This window comes from Phaseolus vulgaris, chromosome 3 (assembly GCF_051622355.1).
Source record: "Phaseolus vulgaris cultivar YP4 chromosome 3, ASM5162235v1, whole genome shotgun sequence".
In the NCBI taxonomy this organism is placed as follows: Eukaryota; Viridiplantae; Streptophyta; class Magnoliopsida; order Fabales; family Fabaceae; genus Phaseolus; species Phaseolus vulgaris.
This window is the reverse complement of record NC_143500.1, coordinates 41364713-41387010: the sequence shown is the minus strand read 5'-3', so window position 1 is coordinate 41387010 and position 22298 is coordinate 41364713. Positions and strand designations below refer to the sequence as shown.

Here is a 22298-nt window from a genome sequence, read left to right as displayed (position 1 = left end):
TTCTTCCTCCACTCCGCAAAGACTTCAAATAGAATTTGCAACCGCAATCCCACACCTAACCAATGGGACATTATGAACTTGCATCTCTAGTTTTAGAATCTAACAAAATTAGTTATTCTCATTATTTATCTTAAAGTCAAGGGAGTAATTTAATTATACAACTCCGTCAATGATAAAAAAACAAAAATATTAACAAAGTTGAATTAACCAGTTAAATTCATATTAATTATTTACTATTTTTTTTTTATCATAGATGTAAAATATTCAAAACCTTTATTGATGATTAATGTTTGCTAAAAAAAAATAACTATTCATCTCTTAATATGATTCTCTAAGTTTTATTTTTTTTCATCCACGAAGTTAGAATATAAAATTACACGTAAAAACAATTACATTCAATATCACTTATCTCAATGATATATTGATAAGTTGTTTTATAATCATGCATAAGTGCAAACTGAACAAAACTAAGAAAATTTGATGTAATCATCGAAATGTTTTTTAATTTGATAATGATTTGAATGAATCCCTTTCATAAATTTGAAATGATAATGTATTTATTGTTATTTCATTTTACGTTGTGTATATTTAAATTTAATATTGTTTGACTGCCTGCAATTTAATTAAAGTTTTTGTTAAACACTTTTACCTTCCTTGTTATCTGTTACAAATAGAAAGAGACTTATTAAAAATAAAACAAAAAGTAATTGTTTAAAATGTGACAAACTCTAATATTTATTCGTTAAATAAAATTTGTAATGATATTTGTAAATCTACGTTGTATATTAGTTTAATAAAATTATAATTATTATAAATTTACAATACAATATTTATAAGAACATAATAAAATTTAAAAAATATAAACTACAGGTGCAGCTTATGTTTCTGCTTTAAAATTAATCTATTTAATATGAGCAATTATTGGAACAATACCAATTGTATTTTTCGTACAAAATTAGATTTTGTGGTGATAGAGGGAAAAAATGAAGAGAAAAAGAGTGTTATGACATTAATTATATTTATTTATTAGTTACAAAAGCACAGAGAAGGAAAGTGTTTTTCATTTAATTGTTTGAGTGTATAAATTAATTGTAAGGAGGTGGAGGAGTGATAGCGAATAAGAAATGGACACGTCATATTGATCAGTGTGAGACGGTGCGTTGTGTCCAGGCCTATTCTTGCTGCCCTCTCTCTCGTAATTTCTGGCACTCTACATCGATCTCTTGCGTTGCGACGATTCCATTTCCACTCTCTGATTTCTGCAAACCTAACCCTTCCCTTCTCCATCGGAACTCCAATCCAAACCTCACATTGGATGAACAAATCGCCGTAGTTAGGGTTCCATTCGATCCAACCAAAATTGAATGTAATCCACACCTCTCTTAAGTCTCAGAGCTGGGGGCGAATAACTCTCGGCCTCTCGGAAGCCCGGCGGCGGCGGCGGCACCTTCATCGTCGCAGCAGGGACTCTGGTTCTTCCTCCGCTTCCACAATGCGCCGCGTGTCCACACCCTTGCTTATCTGCCCCAGGTCGAATCCGTGAGCCGTTACGCATCCGATCTCAATCGCCCTGTCCAGCTTCGTCCGCCGCCCGTCATGGAAAACGCAGCTGCCGCTTCCGCCGCAGTCAGTTCTGCTCCTCCGCCGCTCGAAGAGCCTGAGTACTTGGCGCGCTACATGGTCGTCAAGCACTCCTGGCGCGGGCGCTACAAGCGGATACTCTGCATTTCCACCGTTTCCGTTCTAACTCTCGATCCTTCCACGCTCTCTGTCACCAACTCCTACGATGTAGCGACGGATTTCGAGGGTGCCGCGCCTATTCTCGGCCGCGATGAGAATTCGAATGAGTTCAATCTCAGCGTGAGGACCGATGGACGCGGAAAATTCAAATCCATGAAGTTCTCGTCGCGGTACAGGGCGAGTATTTTGACGGAGTTGCATCGGATACGCTGGAATCGGTTGGCGCCGGTGGCTGAGTTCCCGGTGCTTCATCTTCGGCGACGAGCGTCTCAGTGGGTTCCTTTTGTAAGTCAGGCCGCTCCACCATTGCTTTTTTTTTTTGTTGTGATTGAATTTATGTTTTTGATGATTGATTTTCTGTGAACTTCATCTGGCATGTAAGTAAAGACTGTGGACATTTATGCATTTTGATCGTGGGATTCATGCTTGCATTACGATGGTTAAGTGTGTGTGGCGCTGTTTATTAGTTGTTGTGCTCTGTTCATAATTTGTTGTGCGTGATGAATTGTGTGTATGCGCATTTGTGTCTTTCTTTTGTCTCATGCTGATCAAGAGAAAATAAGTGTGTGAAGTTTGTTTCGATAGGGAGTTTTTAAAGAGGTATTTAACTTTTAATTGACCTGAGAAAAATACAAAAAAGAAGAAGAATGAATTTGAGAGATTGAGTTTCCCTCTCTTAGGATATCAGATACAATGTATGAGTGGGAAGAGAAGAGAATAAGAAAAGACATATCTAGGAATTAGATACAGCTCAAAGCACACAGCAACTTTTCAATAAATTTCATTTAAGACAACGTATTCTAACGAGTTGACTTTAAAATACCACTCATATGACACTTTTTAAAGCGGGGAAGGATATAGTAATGTAATCTTACACATTTACCATTTGTTATGCACGGGCATGTAATAAAGATGATTGATATTTCATGGACGTTTGAGATTCCTTATTTTACCTCGCTTTAGAAAAGATGAATCCCATAAAAAAGGTTAAACTATTTATTTGGTCCTTGTAATCCCCATTTTAAGTTTTTAATCCATATACAAGAAAATTGCAAGTTTTTGTCCCTGCATGTGCATAAAAGTTGAGGTTTGGTCCTTATTGCTAGGATCAGAGAAAACTTCCTGGTCATGTAAAACCACTAAAAGACTTTTTGCAGTGATAAATCACCGCACAAAATCATTGCAGAGATTAAAACTTGTAGTTTTCTTGCACAGGAACTAAAACTTAAAAGTGAGAACAGCTATAGGGATAAAGTAAATTGTTTAACCCGTAAACATTTTATTTATTGGATGTCAAAACCCACGAATTTTGAAATGATGAAAATTCTACACGGGATTTTTTTCAAGCGAAATGAAGGGATTTCAAATAATACCTAAAACAACAGAATTTAGAAATTTCTTTTTTCTCTTCTATGGTTTTACCACAGACTCACCCATAAAGTTCTGTCTCTCTTGCATCTCTCTTTCTTTCTCTCCCACACCTATTTTCCCTATCCAATAGCAATATAACATACAAGTTTACAATGGTTGTGTTAATGGTAAAACTTATCAATATTTCCTTTTTTTACCTTCTTAAACTGTATTTCCATAGACTGTGTTGAAATTATAATACCAAGTACTTAATATTTAGTTAGAAAGTCACATTAATTGTGATCACCCCAAGGACGGACAGGGCTACCTACAGAAGGGCTAACCAGAAAGGCCGAGTTAACTGTTGTAGAGTGCTGCCACCGTGATGGGGCTCTTGGGCAATTGAGATCCTATCTCAATTAGAGATATCAAAGTAGTGCTTATAGGGCTTGGGCACTTCATAAGTTTCTGGGGTTCAATTAGACCTTAAACTCCAATTCCAAGATATTTGATTTTGTAGTTATTGGTTACGTATGGAAAAAAAAGTATAATTAATCATTTAATTGAAGCAATTTATAACAATGAAATCCTTAATTGAAACACTACCTTAATATTTTATATTGTGGAGATTATTTTATTTTTATTCTTTTTAAATCTTTGTTTAACAAAACTGTTGCCTAATTGTGTGATCAACTTAGTTGTGCAAAAAAAGAGGGTGGTGAGTAGCTAAACTTATTATCTTGTATGACTGGTGGCTTTCACAGAAATTGAAAGTAACCTATGTTGGTGTTGAGCTTATTGATACAAATTCGGGTGATCTTCGCTGGTGCTTGGATTTTAGAGACATGGATTCACCTGCAATTATTCTTCTCTCTTGTCCTTTTGGGAAGAAAAACATTGATCAAGGTAGCGGATTTGTTCTTTGCCCCTTATATGGAAGAAAGTCTAAAGCTTTTCAAGCTGCTTCTGGTTGCACAACATCAGCTATTATCTCAAATTTGGTATGGGTGGCTTTGTCTAAGCTTAAATAGTTATTCTGCTTGATATTGGTACTTTAAATTAGCTTGCCTTTTGGAACTTAAACAAAGCAGCATTTGTAAAGTTGCTTTAGTTATGCTTTCTAGATAACAAAGGATTATTGTACTTCCTGTTTTAATATCAACTGTAATAACAGTGCATAAATTTTATTGCAGACAAAAGCTGCCAAATCCACGGTTGGGCTGTCCTTGTCTGTGGAGAGTTCTCAAAATCTCTCTGTTTCTGAATATATAAAACAACGGGGTAACTAGTCATTACCTTGTTTCTGTTACTTTCACTTTCAAGTTCGTTGTTTATCTGCTGTGAATTTATTGAACAAATAAATGTAATTCAGAGAAGGAGGCAGTTGGAGCAGAAGATACCCCATTGGGGGGTTGGTCTGTAACAAGGTTGCGTTCTGCTGCCCATGGAACTCTAAATGTTCCAGGGTTGAGCTTAGGAGTTGGCCCTAAAGGAGGACTAGGGGAGCATGGTGATTCTGTATCTCGTCAGCTCATTCTTACAAAGGTTTCACTCGTTGAAAGGCGCCCGGAGAATTATGAAGTAAGTGACGTATTAAGTCAACTTGTGAATATGATGTTGCATTTGTAGATGCAAATCTATTATTATATTACAGGCATTGATACATGCTTATGTAATTTCTTGCATGTGACATTAGGCTTTGATAAATGATTGTTTCCTAAAATATTGTTTCAAATAATTCTTGAATGACATGATTACAGTTGAAGGTTTTGCTTTGTACTATGGGTCTTTGGAGTTTTTGACCACCCTGATTTATGTCTTGTTTTCTATAAACCCACATATTCAGGGTGCATTTGGATAAACTTTGAAATAAAGTGCTTTTATTTTATAACTATTTTCTTCTGAGAAAAGTGTTTGAATTTCTTTATATTTTCCGGAAAATTATTCAGTAGTTGTGTGTGTGCATATTTGAAACATTCCTCTTAGTTAGAAAAAACATTTTTTTACAAAGAAAAAAAAATGCAGTCTCAACTTGTTCTGGTAACAGCAAGCAAACAGTATCATTGTTGGAGGTAAAACAGATATTAAAGAGGATATATTAAGCTTGAACGGTGCATGCATCTTCAATGAATGTGTATTTGTTTCTTTATCAATAGTTTCATGTTGGGTTATGTCAAATGTTGAGAATTTTTACTAGATGTTTGCAGGCTGTTACTGTTCGTCCATTATCTTCAGTAAGTGCTCTTGTTCGGTTTGCTGAAGAGCCCCAGATGTTTGCAATTGAATTTAGTGATGGATGCCCCATCCATGTAAGCTTTTGTTGTGCTATTCTAGTTTGTGATTTATTATGCTATTTTTTTTCTCATGCATATTGTGTGAATTGTAGGTTTATGCAAGCACATCTCGTGATAGCTTACTTGCAGCAGTTCGTGATGCTTTGCAAACTGAAGTAGGTAGATGTGTCTCATCTTGGTTGGCAACTGTTGTATGATTGCATGTTTGATACCCTATAATACTTGTGTTATATCATAATATCAATGTTGACCTGTTCCTGATGAGTTAATCTTATTTTAAAAATGAAATATTGTGGAATGGAGTGTCCTAGTGTATCTTTGATTTCAGCTGGTGTTCTTTTACAGGGTCAATGTGCCATACCTGTATTGCCAAGACTGACAATGCCTGGTCATCGTATTGATCCTCCCTGTGGGAGAGTGTTTTTGCTACATGGTCAACAAAAGCCTGTTACTGATGCAGAAAGTGCATCAATTCATTTGAAGCATTTGGCAGCTGCAGCCAAAGATGCCGTTGCTGAAGGTGGTTCTATTCCTGGATCAAGGGCTAAACTATGGCGTAGAATAAGAGAGTTCAATGCCTGTATACCTTATAGTGGTGTACTTCCAAATATTGAAGTACCAGAGGTTACTTTGATGGCCTTGATCACTATGCTTCCTGCTGCCCCAAATCTTCCTCCAGAATCTCCTCCGTTGCCACCCCCTTCACCAAAAGCTGCAGCAACTGTGATGGGTTTTATTGGATGTTTACGTAGACTACTTGCCTCAAGAAGTGCAGCATCACACGTGATGTCTTTTCCGGCAGCAGTTGGAAGGATAATGGGTTTACTCAGAAATGGTTCTGAGGGTGTTGCTTCTGAGGCTGCAGGGCTTGTAGCTGTACTCATTGGTGGTGGGCCTGGTGATGCAAATGTAACAGATTCTAAAGGGGAGTGGCATGCCACAATTATGCATACAAAGTCAGTTTTGTTTGCTAATCATAATTATATCATCATTCTCGTCAATAGATTAAAGCCCACGTCAGTATCCCCTTTACTGTCAATGACTGTTGTTGAAGTGCTTGAGGCTATGATTTGTGATCCACATGGTGAGACTACCCAATATACTGTTTTTGTTGAATTGTTACGCCAAGTTGCAGGGTTGAAGCGTCGCTTGTTTGCACTGTTTGGTCACCCTGCTGAAAGTGTTAGAGAAACAGTGGCAATGATAATGCGGTCAATTGCAGAAGAAGATGCTATAGCTGCAGAGTCCATGCGAGATGCTTCTCTGCGTGATGGTGCTTTGTTGAGGCATTTACTGCATGCATTTTTCCATCCAGCTGGTGAGAGGCGTGAAGTTAGTCGACAGCTTGTTGCTCTGTGGGCAGATTCCTATCAACCAGCTTTGGAGCTATTGTCCCGAATTCTGCCTCCTGGTCTTGTTGCTTACTTGCACACACGTGCTGATGAAGTTCTATCCGAAGACACAAATCAAGAAGAGTCATCAATTGGAAAAAGAAAAAGACGTTTACTTCAGCACAGAAAAGGACGCATTGGGAGAGGACTTATTTCTCATGAACAACCTTTCCCTTTAGCTAATAACTTTGATGCTTCTGATTCAGCTAGGCAAACATTGGGTACTGTTGTGAGAGGCTTAGACAACTTTCATAAAACTGGTATGGACCCAAGTTCTGGACAGGCTTCAAATATTCAATCTTCAGTAGTTCATACTAGTGAACATTTGAACAATGGATCTTCTACAGTAGATGTGCAAAATGGACATTCAACTCTTCTGGCTTCAGCTAATGCAGTGTCAGCAAACTCAAATGAAGCACCAGAATCTGAATTTCAAAATTCAGTTGATCCTGACAGCAATGCAGTTGGTTTGCAGAATGAAGGCATTCCTGCTCCTGCTCAAGTTGTTGTAGAGAACACCCCTGTAGGATCTGGTCGGCTTCTATGTAATTGGCCTGAATTTTGGAGAGCTTTTGATCTTGATCACAATCGTGCAGACTTGATTTGGAATGAGCGTACCAGGCAAGAGTTGAGAGAATCTCTGAAAGCTGAAGTTCATAAACTAGATGTTGAGAAAGAGCGTACTGAAGATATTGTTCCGGGGGGCACTACCTTGGAAATGGTATCAGGGGTTGAGAGTGTACCACAAATATCTTGGAACTACACTGAATTTTCTGTTCGTTACCCTAGCTTGTCAAAAGAAGTTTGTGTGGGGCAATATTATCTGCGATTACTGCTTGAGAGTGGCAGTGCTGGCAGGGCACAAGACTTCCCATTGCGTGATCCTGTTGCTTTCTTCAGGGCACTTTACCATCGATTTTTGTGTGATGCAGACACTGGGCTTACTGTAGATGGAGCTGTTCCTGATGAATTAGGTGCGTCTGATGATTGGTGTGACATGGGTAGATTAGATGGTTTTGGTGGAGGTGGTGGGTCATCAGTGAGAGAGCTTTGTGCTAGAGCGATGACAATTGTATATGAGCAGCATTACATGACTGTAGGCCCTTTTGAAGGCACATCTCACATTACTGTTCTCTTGGACAGGACAGATGACAGAGCTTTGAGGCACCGACTTCTTTTACTTCTGAAGGTTTGTAAATATAAGTTACTTTTCCTAGCTCTGTCTTCTCTGTCAGGGGGAGGAAGGGTTAATTTGCTTTTCTTTTGTGTCATAGTTCTAGTCGATGTTCATCCTAATATTTTTGCTTCAAGAGTATCAAAATGTTGGTAGCTAGTTGATTTAAAAGAATATATACATTTTGAATTTTGACCTTCATTGCTGCTAGTTGCAATTTGTAGCAGTTGCAATGGTCATTGGCTTAATGATTATTCTAAATGGAATTAAGTTTTATAAACACTTATGTGAACATTGCGGTTTTTTCAATTCTATGGTTTGAAAATTTAAATTAACTATGATTTACTGAATTTCAGGCATTGATGAAGGTTTTATCAAATGTGGAGGCTTGTGTCCTAGTTGGAGGCTGCGTATTAGCTGTTGATCTGCTTACTGTGGTCCATGAAACTTCAGAGAGGACATCTATTCCCTTGCAATCAAATTTAATTGCTGCTAGTGCTTTTATGGAACCCCTTAAGGAATGGATGTATATTGAAAAAGATGGTGCTCAAATTGGACCCATGGAAAAGGATGGTATTAGAAGGTTGTGGTCCAAGAAGGCTATTGATTGGACGACAAGGTTTTGGGCTTCTGGGATGCTAGATTGGAAGAAGCTGCGGGATATCCGTGAACTTCGTTGGGCGCTTGCCCTTAGAGTTCCTGTCCTTACCCCGCCTCAGGTAGAATCTTGTTGAAGCTGGAAGATAATATCAGTAATAATTGCTGTTGTGATGTTTTCTGTAGCTATTGTTTTTTTCTTCCCATTTTTTGTGGAGTGGTCTGTAATTTTTTTTCTCAACCTTATTTTTTGTTAATCTAGACATGTTCTCATTTGTTTTATCTGAATTACTTGATTGTTTTGGGGAACTGTTGAGATTGGCTACCAATGTTAAGGTTCTGTTATGTTGAATTGTTGATAACTGTAAACCCATTTGGAAATCAACCTAAAGTGAAGAGAGGATAATTAGTTGTATCAAAAACAGTTTTTTGACATTCACTTTAATTTTATTTTGCTTATATTCAGGTTGGGGAGACAGCTTTGTCCATATTGCATAGCATGGTGTCGGCACATTCAGATTTAGATGATGCTGGAGAGATTGTTACTCCAACTCCTAGAGTAAAACGAATCTTGTCAAGTCCACGCTGCTTTCCACATATTGCACAGGTAATTGTAGGAACTGTACCTTTGTTAACCAGCTGTGTCGGAGAATATTGGTGTTGTGACTTACATATTTTTCTGTTTGGACGACCTTCTCCAGAAAGATTTCTAGGAGAGAACAATATGATGAAAATAGGAAAGATTTCCGTTGTTATTCTACGGTTCCAACTTCTAAACAAATTCAAGTATTATATTATTTCCATTTTTTCATTTGGTGGGGTGGGGGGTGGGGATAGGCCATTCTTTCTGGGGAACCAAGTATTGTTGAGGCAGCTGCTGCATTGCTTAAGGCCATTGTTACCCGGAATCCAAAAGCTATGATCCGTCTGTACAGCACTGGTGCATTTTATTTTGCACTGGCATATCCTGGATCTAATCTACTTTCAATTGGGCAACTCTTTTCTGTCACCCATGTCCATCAAGCATTTCATGGTGGGGAGGAGGCTGCAGTTTCAACTTCATTGCCTTTAGCAAAACGTAGTGTTCTTGGTGGACTTCTCCCTGAATCTTTGCTGTATGTACTGGAGCGTAGTGGTCCAGCAGCATTTGCTGCTGCAATGGTTTCAGATTCTGACACCCCAGAGATAATATGGACTCACAAAATGAGGGCAGAAAATCTAATTCGTCAGGTAATATAAACTTTGTAGTAGCCACTTTGATGAATTTTATTTTTCCTTAATTTTACAAGAGTATATATTCACTTGGTTCATTCCCATAGTGGAATTGATTTGATTCTCCTTTGCTCTTCATCAGGTTTTGCAGCATCTTGGCGATTTTCCACAAAAATTGTCACAGCATTGCCATGTTTTGTATGACTATGCCCCCATGCCTCCAGTGACATACCCAGAATTGAGAGATGAAATGTGGTGTCACCGATATTACCTCAGGAACCTATGTGATGATATTCGTTTTCCAAATTGGCCAATTGTTGAACATGTAGAGTTTCTTCAGTCATTACTTGTAATGTGGCGTGAAGAGTTGACTAGAAAGCCTATGGATTTATCTGAAGAAGAAGCTTGCAAGATCCTTGAAATATCCTTTGAGGATATATCTAGTGACTATGTAAATAAAAGAAATTCTTCGGAGATTGCAGATGAAGCATCTAGCTTATCAAAGCAGATTGAGAACATTGATGAAGAAAAATTAAAGCGACAATATCGGAAACTTGCTATGAAATATCATCCTGACAAAAATCCAGAAGGGAGGGATAAGTTTCTTGCCATACAAAAGGCCTATGAACGTCTCCAGGTAGTTAAATGTTTCCATGTCATACTCAGGCTTCTTTGGAATCTTGTTTCAACAAGTGTCACTAAAGCAGCATGGTTCTTTCTAGTTTTCTAAGTAACGGTTTCCATACTTCTATAAGTATCTCAGCAGAAAAATTATGAAGAGCAGTGCTGTCTTAAGCAATAAATTCTGAAATCAAGTATCTTGTTCAATAAAATCTGGAATCTGTATATTTGCTTTTTTATCTAGAGTTGGCAATGGAATTGTGATTTTTCTTGGGTATGTTATTGACTTAAAATCCTGATAGGGAAAATATGTATTTATGCATGTTTATTTAGCTTATATATTTTAATGTTCTAGTAAGCCGCCACTAGAAAATCATTCGTTCAAGCTGACAATGTTATATACAAGCACAAAAATGGTCCATCAAAATCATAATGCTCATTCATTTTCAGTATGATTTATTGGTTCATGAATATACCCTCCATTACAATGAATTGGTTTATATTTATGCCTTTCATAATTTGTTAAATTATACATTTTGTGAACATAGGCTACCATGCAAGGGTTGCAAGGTCCGCAGCCGTGGAGATTGCTACTTTTGTTGAAGGGGCAATGTATTTTATACAGAAGACATGGAGATGTATTGGAGCCATTCAAATATGCTGGCTATCCGATGTTGCTGAGTGCTGTTACTGTGGACAAGGATGATAACAATTTTCTCTCTTCAGATAGAGCACCTCTCCTTGTTGCTGCGTCAGAGCTGGTCTGGCTGACGTAAGAGTTCCCTGTTCTTTTTGTTAGGGTTCACCATTCTTACGAAGTGGGGGTTGAGTTAAGCCTATACCACTTTGTAAGAACCATAATGCTATTAGATTTAAACATCTGGTAACCTTTGTTCTTTCCTTGAATTTTCATATGGTTAGATGTGCATCTTCTAAATTGAATGGTGAAGAGCTGGTAAGAGATGGAGGGGTACATCTTCTTGCAACTCTTCTTTCCCGTTGCATGGGTGTCGTTCAGCCAACTACTCCTGGAAATGAACCATCTGCCATCATTGTTACAAACATCATGCGAACATTTTCAGTTCTTAGTCAATTTGAGGCTGCCAGAGCTGAGATACTTGAGTTTTCTGGATTAGTTGAGGACATTGTGCACTGCACCGAATTTGAACTTGTACCTGCAGCAGTTGATGCTGCTATACAGACTATTGCCAATGTTTCTATTTCCTCTGAATTGCAAGATGCTTTATTGAAGGCTGGTGTCTTATGGTATGCCTCTTCAATTATTGTTTTATTGAGAAAATTATTTTATATCAATTTCAAGTTCAGAGGAGGATGAGTCTAGAGAGTAAATAGGATAAGTATCTTCAATAAGTGCATATTTAAGTAGTGTTTGTTACATGTGTTGGCTGTTATAAGTGCTTTCCAACTCTGGTTCTCAGAAATTTCTGAAACAGTAATTTTCTTACTAGTGTCTCAGTTTGGAGATCCTTATAGAAACTAGTAATTTCCTGACTTTCTCAAACTGTAGCCGGTTTGTATCAGATTTTCTTTTTTTTAACCGGCATCTCTAGAGACATTCCTCACTCTTTCAATCTCCTTCTAAAGTAGGATTCCATCACCTAAACCTTATATTTCATGTTGTTCCCATGTAATAGAACAAACAACATTGAACTTCGTAGCTGAGCTAGGCAAACAAGGATGGGACAATGATGTGGGAACTACTGACAAGGGAAAGAAAGGAAGGATTAAGAGGAATACTCCCTGTAAATGATTAGCCAAACTATAGTTATTGGTCTCACTCATAATTGTTGCCAGTAATAGGTTTACCTGCTAAGGCATGGGAACAATACTCTTCTCCCGAATGCATGAAACTTACATCAGCAAATAAGGCGTGACATATAGCGTTTTCTCAACACTAGGTTCCCTTAAATTGGGGAGTTATTCCCGTCTGTGATAATCTGTTTGGAATCTGACTTTTGTTCGTGTTGATCTAATACCTCACTAAATGGGCTGCACTGAGCATTAAGTGAAAGTTGACATCATCTAGTAAAGCTCTACATCTTGTTATAGTAGGCATAAGGAAACAGAATTTACCTACTAATAATACCATCTGACTCTAACCTAGTATTATAATTTAAACTCAGTTAAACCCTGAAGTATTGACTTCTTGAGTTTTTTGTTTGCTAATGAGCTCTAAATTTTATATATTGACATCAATTATTTATGGCACCGAAAAAATATAATTTATCCTATTTAGTTATATTTGAAAATAAGTTTGGATTCATCTGTTTAATATGGTTCATGGTAGGTACCTTTTGCCATTGTTGCTTCAGTACGACTCAACTGCAGAAGAATCTGATGCAACAGAATCACATGGTGTTGGAGCTAGTGTTCAAATTGCCAAAAACATGCATGCCATAAGAGCATCTCTGGCCTTGTCAAGACTAAGTGGTCTGTGTAGTGATGAGAGTGCAACACCCTACAATCAGGCATCGGCTGATGCCCTCCGAGTTTTGCTAACTCCCAAGCTCTCTAGCATGTTAAAAGACCAAATGCCCAAAGATTTACTGTCCAAATTAAATGCAAACCTGGAATCACCAGAGGTATTATTTTCTCATAATCCTTAATTGTGTACGGAAGAAATGTTTTGATGATGGCATGACACTTATTTTCTTGTTTTGCTCTGTAAAGGTTTCAATTAATGTCTGATTCCATTGCACAGATTATTGGTTTGGAATGTAATTTAAGTGACTAATCTGTTTGACAAGAAGCTATATGGAGAGTCATTAGTAGGAAATAGTGGCTAGGATTTAGTTTTTATTCATTTCTAAATCAGTCAAAAGATTATTCAGTGTTATGGAAAAACGGCCATAAAGGTGCAATAGTGACAGATTTGTCACGGGCTGCCACAGCATGGCCGTGGTGAATGAGTTTTTTGTGGCAATGCATCATGGCAGCTTTCGACATCACAGAATGGTGTTGTGGAATGGTCATAGTGGAAATCGGCTCAACCTGAGGAAGAAGATAAAGTCACGGGTCAGCTCAACCCGACCCGAGTCCCATGCAACCCCAATTTCCTTGTTTTGAAAACTGTTCTGTGTCCTGACCCAATCCAAACCCAATAGTTATTTTTCAAAGGGTTGTGTCCATACAACCCAACCGAAAATTAAAAATCCTAAACTACAAGCTGCAACCCAAAACACAACTTTCTGGTTCAGTAATCATAGCTGCTGCAGTCAAGCCACAGGTGATGCCACCACATGCGACCTATCTGGTTGCTGCCTGTGATGTGTTGAAAAAATCAGCAGATTTTGAGCTGAAGATAAAAAAGAAAAAGGAAAAACCTTGTCATTTTGGTAAAAAGATCTTCAGATTAAATAAGAGCTTAATTTTTTTTTGAGAAAACAATGGGCTGTAGAGATCTATGGCACAGGGAAAATGACATGGGCTTTCTGGAAAAGCCTTGCACATTAGAAATAAAGTTTTTATACTAAAACTGATTCAGCAAATTTTTAGAGCCTTCAACTCATTTTGATCTTGCGGCTTTGCTAGTTCACGACAGTAATTAAAATTCAAAATTATGTAACCTAAAGTTGGTAAAATATCTGTACCACATTGTTACTGACTTAAATGGTTAGTGAATGACACCCCTTTCCCCCAAAAGAAGAAAAGGCACAAATGGAAAATGTACCTGGCTGTTGTATGGTATATAGGGATTACAAATGAACCCGTCCATTATTTGCCCCGTCTCCGTCCCCGTACCCATTCGCGTCCTCATACCCGTCTCCTTTTTAAATTACTAAAACACATTTAATTTATTAGATAACTTCAAAAACTTATATTAATTTTTCTTTGGTCCTTAGTTTCATAACATATTTCTGTCATACATTTGATCGATTTGTTTACTTTTTATTTTATAATTATTTGACCTTTATCCAATTGTTATTTGATCCTTTTATACAATTATAATTTCTTTCTTGATATTTGACATTGGAGAAAAGAAAATGTGGTTGCTTTTGACATTGAATACTTGATAATATTATGTTTCTTTCGCTGTGATTTTTATTTTTTATATATTTTTAATTAATTTTGAAACACTAAGGGGGTAGATACAGTGCGGGTACGGGTATATACCCGTTTCCCGATAGGAATGAGGATGAAACAAAAAATTCATACCTGTTAGGGATGAGGATGAATTTTTATTTCGGTGATGGGGATGAGATAGTCAAACTCGCATCCGCCCTGTCCTGTTGTCCTCCCTAATGGTATATACAGTGATACAATTTTTTTTAATAAAAAAAATGCTATTTATGAATTCTGACATCTTGGCTAGGCTCCCAAGAGTTTTCTAATTTGTTTATATGGTTATTTGTTGTTTCTTTTAGTCACTAGTTTTCCTGGAAATTTAATAGATTCTACCTACTGACTGCCTGTGGTGTTCAATGATATAATCCATGAATTTGTCGCAAATAATTGGCCATTTTGTTGGTTTAGAATATTAATGCTTCAAATTTACAAAAACGAAATTAAGCTGTCTCTTGGTTGTATTTGCTTGTTGATACTATCTTTGAACACTCTGCAGATTATCTGGAACTCTTCAACGCGAGCAGAGTTGCTAAAATTTGTGGATCAGCAACGTTCAGCTCAAGGTCCAGATGGCTCATACGATATTAAGGATTCACACAATTTTGTCTATAAAGCACTATCCAGAGAATTATTCATTGGAAATGTTTACTTGAGAGTCTACAATGATCAACCGGACTTTGAAATTAGTGAACCAGAAACTTTTTGCCTTGCTCTGATTGATTTTATTTCTTATCTTGTGCACAATCAATGTGAAGTTGCCAGTCATAATGTTGAAGATGCCAATCGTAATGTTGAAGATGCCAATCATAATGTTGAAGATGCCAATCATATTGTTGAAGATGCCTATCATAATGTTGAAGATACCTCTAAGACTTCCGAGGATACACTTGAGGCTGTTGATGAATCCGTGAAAGAGCAGCATGCTCATGATAATTCTGGCACAATGTCTGAAGAACAATCTGTGGGAAAGGAAGAGTTTGAGCTGATTAAAAGTCTGCATTCTGCGTTGACCTCCCTTCAGGTTAATTCTTACTATTTTATTTTGTAGTGAAATGCTTTTTTGGTTGACATGTCTGACTAATCTTGTTTATTTTCTGCAGAACCTTCTGACTAATAATCCCATTTTGGCATCCATATTTTCTAATAAAGACAAGTTACTGCCACTTTTTGAATGCTTTTCTGTGCCTGAAGCATCAGTCTGTAATATTCCTCAACTTTGCCTAGCAGTGTTGTCACTCTTAACTGCACATGCTCCTTGTTTGCAAGCCATGGTTGCGGATGGGTCTAGTCTTCTGCTTTTGTTACAAATGCTTCACTCAGCCCGAAGTTGTCGTGAAGGGTCCCTCCATGTTCTCTATGCATTGGCAAGCACACCCGAACTTGCCTGGGCTGTTGCCAAGCATGGTGGTGTTGTCTACATTCTTGAATTGCTCTTGCCTTTGAAGGGTAGGAGACATGTACTCCTTAGTTGGTCTTTTTTATTATTCTCACCTCTATATTTTATTTTCTGAATTTTTTGTATTGACAATATTCATAATTCCATGCAGAAGAAATTCCACTCCAGCAAAGAGCTATGGCAGCTTCCTTGTTGGGAAAGCTTGTTGGCCAACCAATGCATGGACCAAGAGTTGCTATAACACTTGCAAGGTTTCTCCCTGACGGCCTTGTATCAGTAATTAAGGATGGACCTGGTGAAGCTGTTGTAGTTGCCCTTGAGCAGACTACAGAAACACCAGAACTTGTATGGACGCCAGCAATGGCAGCTTCCTTGTCTGCACAAATTTCCACTATGTCATCAGAGCTATACCGTGAGCAGATGAAAGGACGTGTTGTTGATTGGGATGTACCTGAGCAGGCATCTGGACAGCAGGAAATGAGAGACGAGCCACAGGTATTGTGTAATATATGTGATATTTAAATTTGTTGTTTTTATAACATGGTATGATGAATAATTTATATTCTCATAGATGAACTAAAATTTTGTGCCGTTGCAGGTTGGTGGCATCTATGTTCGGCTGTTTTTGAAAGATCCCAAATTCCCTCTTAGAAACCCTAAAAGGTTCTTGGAAGGTCTACTGGATCAGTATTTGTCATCCATTGCTGCCACACATTATGAAGCACAGGTTGTTGATCCAGAGCTTCCTTTGCTTCTGTCTGCCGCACTAGTTTCCTTATTGCGTGTGCACCCTGCACTAGCAGATCACGTTGGGTATCTTGGATATGTACCGAAACTAGTTGCTGCTGTTGCATTTGAGGGAAGGAGAGAAACAATGTCATCGGGTGAGGTAAACAATGAGAGACATGCAGAACAAACATTTGACCCAGACATTGAATCAGCAGAGAACACACAAACACCTCAGGAACGGGTGCGCCTGAGTTGTTTGCGTGTCTTGCATCAACTTGCAGCTAGTACCACCTGTGCTGAAGCTATGGCTGCAACGAGTGTCGGAACACCTCAGGTATCTGACAAGACAAGTTCTATGTGAATCTGCTAATATGCAATTTACATTCTTTTATGCTGCTTATGCAATTTTCTGCTGTAGATAATGTGATTACCAAGACACTTGCTTGTCTGTCAGAATTTCCTTTGTTCATCTCAGGGATCATCCCTCTCTAATACCTGTATCCCCAGAATCTCTCTGGGGATAGTGTGTGAATTGTTATCTTGGTTCACCAAAGAAGCAACTATTGACCTTTTTCAACAGTTTATTAGCTTCCAATCCTAGTTTTGAACTTCCCTAGTCACTCAATGGCAAATGTGTGGTCTTGTATGGAGTGACTTAGCTTTACATAATGTGGGGAGGACATACCAATCAACTGAAGTTGATATTGAGTGACTTAGCTTGTGAGTATGGAAAAAAGTATTTGTAAAGTTTACATATTCAGTCTCATGCTTTAAAGAGGGTTTTAGATTCTTTTTGATAATGTTAGAATGCTTTTGTTGCTGGTGTTTCCTATATACATAAATATAATTTTCACTGACCTACTTTTTAACTGTATTTGACCAAACAAACAAAAATATTTAAATTTCTTCTTCCAGGTTGTTCCACTGCTGATGAAAGCTATAGGGTGGCAAGGTGGAAGTATTTTAGCTCTTGAGACTCTAAAACGTGTTGTGGTTGCTGGTAACCGAGCCAGAGATGCTCTTGTTGCACAAGGACTGAAGTGAGTACCTTGTATAATTGAAATTAATTTACTTTTAACTGATTCAATATTTTATGACTTTGAGATCCAAATTCATGATAGAAAATTGCATTAGTTGCAGACAACTTCAACAAGATGCAAGTGAAAGAGAAACTCATCACATCAATTTCAATTATAAGGCCTTACTATTTCCTTTTATAGAAACATGGGTTATGCCTTTGACTTCCTCTTGTTTCTGGTAGAATTGAAGTTCAGTCATGATAGTGATGCGTGATGAAGAGTTTGAAAATTGAATCAGAAATGAAGAGTTTGAAAATTGGATCAGAAATTAAAGATTACTAAATGCCCCTTAATTTTACAGAAATATAATTGCAGATATCAGCAGTTCGCTACATGAATCCCACAATCTCACTAGGTTAAAGACAAATTAGTCAGATATATTATTCACCATGAATTCTTGCTTGGTCTCCCATTTCTTTTTTACAAGACTAAAAACCATGTCTTAAAAAAGGGTAAGACTAACTCGTCCTCACAAATCAGCTTGATATATATTATAATTTGAACATATTTTTTAGACCTTCAACATACTCCCTTATGTCAAGGATGGGACATCTCGAGTGTGAGAATAGAGCAGGCTCGATAGTGGGTAACATGATAGGTCCAACAAACCTTGCTAGGGTAGGTTTTGATACTATCTTAGAAAGTGGATTTCAAGTAACACAATCTCACCAAACCAGATCGGTAAAAGAGATTTGCACCCCACTTATATATTATAATTTGTACATATCTCTAATCGATGTCCAACACAATGCAATATAGTTTTTATCAAGATTAGTACCTAAGCACTTGGGGAACCTACCTTCAAAAGTTAGCTAGTTATTAAGGGGATAACCAAACACTTATATACTCTATCGAGCATCACATACTACTTGATGTGGGACTTTGATACTATAATTCTGAATTCCTATCATAGCACACCAGCCAACGTCTAGGTAGCCTTTTCCGATACATCTACAACCATTTCTGATAACACTTGAAAAATATCCAAACACTTATGGAACTCACCCTCAAAAGTTAGCCATTAAGGGGGGAAAGACACTTAACTACTCCACATAGTATTCCATACTACTCAATGTGGAACTTGGGCACCACATAATACCCAAGTTCCTATCAATGTGTCAAAACCATCTTATACAATTTTCCGTCTTTTCTTCCATTGTTGTTCGTAGAATCACCACTTTGTATACAATAGTTTGTATTGTGTCCTTTTTGTATTAGTACACATTCATCTTAATATTCATTTTTGTTTTTCTCACCTTTTTCTCTTGTTATACCTTTAAAGCCCAACATTTACTACCATAGAATATAGCATATACCAACATGTTCAACTTTCCTTTGAATTTGGTCGGTACTTTCCTATCACCAATAACTCTATCTTTTTTTTTTTTTTTCATTTTAACCATCTCACCTGTATCAAATGTATGACACCCTCATTATTTTCTCTATAGGAACATAACTGCATTTTATTCAATTACCCTCGCATCCATTAGTGCTCTCTCTCACTTTTCACTTAACGGAAATATGATAGAATTTAGTAGGGAAAGAAAAAGAAAGAGGGGAAGACAGAAGAAAACAGAACAGAGAGGATGAAGGGAAAGAAGAGAGAAACAGAGATCAAATTTGCAATGCACTTCTGTCATTATCATTCAGTCTTAGTCTAAAATACAACAGTACGCCTTATCTACAGGCAGCTAGCCAATAGCTGTGAAACTAACCGTGACTGACTAATTAACATCCTTTTCTATCTATATTTACATATCAAAATAGAAAAAGATGTGAATAAAAAATAATTGGGTAAAATACATTTTTTGTCCTGTAAAATTTCGAATACATTAAATGTGTCCCACATTTTTTTTGTATTATTTTGGTCTCTAAAATTTTGAACATATTTTTTAGGTTTTTATTAGTTATTGAAATAAACAGAAATTCATATGGATGACGGTTCTAACATGTAAATGGTACAGTGAAATGTGATTTTGGTTAGATGTTTAATTAAAACTATGTTAAGACTGTCGTCCTCATAATATTTTCATCTATTAATTTTACACTAACAAGGACTTAAAAAATGTGTAAATTTTAGAGGTTCCTAAGAAATATATTTAAATTTTAGAGGACAAAATAATACAAAAAATTTTAAAGCTAGTATTTAATAGTTTAGGAATTTTACAAGAACACGATTTTAACCAAAAAAATAATAGGTTCTTGGATTAAAGTGTCATGTAAAATTAAAAAAAAAATTATATAGATTGAGTGATATTTTTGAAGTTAACCTTATGGTCTTGAAATTTTTGTTTTTGTGCTGTATCTGTCTGTTTGATTTTGAATTTTTACTATTTTCCTTGTAATGAGACTGTTGAAAGATGTTTGGATGGTCTATAACTGGGGAAATGTAGAAAAATGAATTTACCTACTACATATTAGGAAGGTCATGAATGGCTTTGGAGCCACACAATAGTTGCTTTGTAACAACTACATGCTTGAAGACTATCTTGTATGTTTGTGGGACTGATTCACGAACTCAATACTAAAATAAATTTTGCAAACAATGCAGAGTTGGTCTGGTTGAAGTTCTTCTTGGTCTTCTTGATTGGAGGGCTGGTGGAAGGAATGGCTTTTGTTCTCAGATGAAGTGGAATGAATCTGAAGCATCTATTGGCAGGGTGCTTGCAATTGAGGTTGTAATCTGAGTCAATTTTATTCTTCCTCTTTAGTTTGAGGCTCTCTTTTGCATATTTTCTTCATTACAAGTATTTTCTTTAACTTAAAAAATGTCTTCTTGTATGTTCCAGTCTACTTACCAAGTAAAACCGCACCCAGTGTTTTAGTGGTTTTTAACCAATTCACATTTTGTTAGTAATAGTATGAGTTTCCATAAAATCAACGATTATGTTTTAGTTTCTTAATTATGACATTTTGCTCTTTAAATTAATAATTGATGCATGTACTCGAGTTTATATTTTGTATTTCTTTCTGCCGGGATTTTATTTCTTTTTCGTTAGTAATTTTTCCCAATTTGGCAAACATTGAAGAAGGTACTTGCAGCTGTGGTTGTTTCTCGACAAAAATATTCTGTATTAATGAATTTGTCCCAATATTCTGTTGATGGTTCAACAATTGTTTTTGACAAGTTACTCATCTCCTTAATCAGGTCTTGCATGCCTTTGCTACTGAAGGGGCCCATTGCACTAAAGTGCGAGAATTATTGAATAATTCTGATGTAAGTCTCAACACATTTTTTACTAGCAATATAACATGGTTGTTTTAGTTTTTGGCTTTTGCCTCTCGGCAGCTGAAACATTGTTTCTGCATTTTGCTGCTTCCTGTTGCAAGCATACTACTATCCATATCTTAGTTTTTACCTTCTACAATCATTTTCCCTCCTGCTTTCCAGGTTTGGAGTGCTTACAAAGACCAGAAGCATGACCTATTCCTCCCTTCAAATGCTCAATCTGCAGCTGCTGGCATTGCTGGTCTTATAGAAAATTCATCATCGTCGAGACTCACTTATGCCCTTACTGCGCCACCACAATCCACTACTTCCAGAACTCCTCCGTCATCTGACTTCAATGGTAAGCAGGATCAGCTTCTATAGTAGAACAGTAAGACATTTTTACGTGACGCAGTATACCCAAGCCTATACTTGTATAGTACACTGTACAGTTTCGTTATATACTTGCTCCTGGATTAGTAACTAGGAAGCATGTGCAATTTTCTCTATTGTGTAGAGGGATTCTTCACCTTCCCTCCCTTCTCTTCTATCCTTGTAAATTGAATTATGTATTTACTATTTTGCTGCAAAATAGTGAGGTGATTTTGCGCATTGCGAGAAAGCTGTTTCATTTGTGATTGGTAAAGCTGAAATCTTTTTACCGAGCGTTAAGAATGCCAAAGTTGATATTCTTTTTGGTCTTTTGAATGACTTGGTGTGTAAATGCAAGTTTGAATAATTGATTTTTTATTAAAATAATTGAATTTATGTTGAAGTAGATTAATATTTGTTTCATAATACTATTTCAATGAAAGTAAACTTAATAATGTGCGCTAATTATTGATTTATTGTAATATTTGTGTAGAGCCTAAGAATTAGGCCAAGTCAGAACGACCACGTTTACTAAATTTAGAAGTCACTTTTATGTGTATACCGATTTAAAACTTGGTTGGAAGCAGCTGGAATGTTATAGAATACGTCAATTAAGTGGCGCAAACATCTGATTGTATGAGACATGGAAGGCAATGAAAGTGGTACAAACTGATAAATTAGCCGAATTTCTTAAAAGAAAGCAAGTCGGTCGGTTATGGGTGTACTGGCTAATAATTAAAATGAAGAAAAAGAGATCTTCAACATCTGTTGTTTATGTTCTGTTGCCATCTTTGAATTCTCTTGGTCCTTGAACTTGGGTCTGCGTTGGCATAGATTCGAGGGGAAATTGGTGTAGAAGAAGCAAGATGAGAGAACAAAGTAAGAAAAGAAACAAAAAAGTTTCGTTAAGCGAGAAAGGCAATCGCTTCATTCAAAACACAATTTCTGATTCTCTGCTAAACCCTAAACCCTTCCTAATTTCATGCTACCGAATTACATTTCATTCAACAATCTAACTCCAAATTAATTATAATATATATTTTATACAA

At 36.9% G+C, this 22298-nt stretch overlaps 1 protein-coding gene across 2 annotated transcripts; it reads left to right on the top strand.

The window, feature by feature from the left end:
• The first annotated feature begins 1048 nt into the window (after positions 1 to 1048).
• GRV2 (DNAJ heat shock N-terminal domain-containing protein) lies at positions 1049 to 21499 on the top strand. 2 transcript variants are annotated; one of them, XM_068608370.1, is made up of 22 exons: positions 1049 to 2025; positions 3855 to 4091; positions 4284 to 4371; positions 4463 to 4671; positions 5298 to 5399; positions 5477 to 5539; positions 5730 to 7964; positions 8306 to 8668; positions 9013 to 9153; positions 9384 to 9776; positions 9901 to 10395; positions 10928 to 11151; positions 11301 to 11645; positions 12688 to 12982; positions 14962 to 15486; positions 15566 to 15911; positions 16013 to 16356; positions 16460 to 16924; positions 17506 to 17630; positions 20221 to 20344; positions 20818 to 20886; positions 21061 to 21499. In XM_068608370.1, exons 1-22 carry the CDS (start codon positions 1597 to 1599, stop codon positions 21259 to 21261), a joined length of 7818 nt encoding a protein of 2605 aa, XP_068464471.1. In that variant the 5' UTR covers positions 1049 to 1596; the 3' UTR covers positions 21262 to 21499. The 2 variants fall into 2 exon arrangements, with proteins under 2 accessions (XP_068464471.1, XP_068464472.1); XM_068608371.1 differs by having other exon boundaries at positions 1148 to 2025; positions 5288 to 5399.
• Positions 21500 to 22298: the final 799 nt, after the last annotated feature.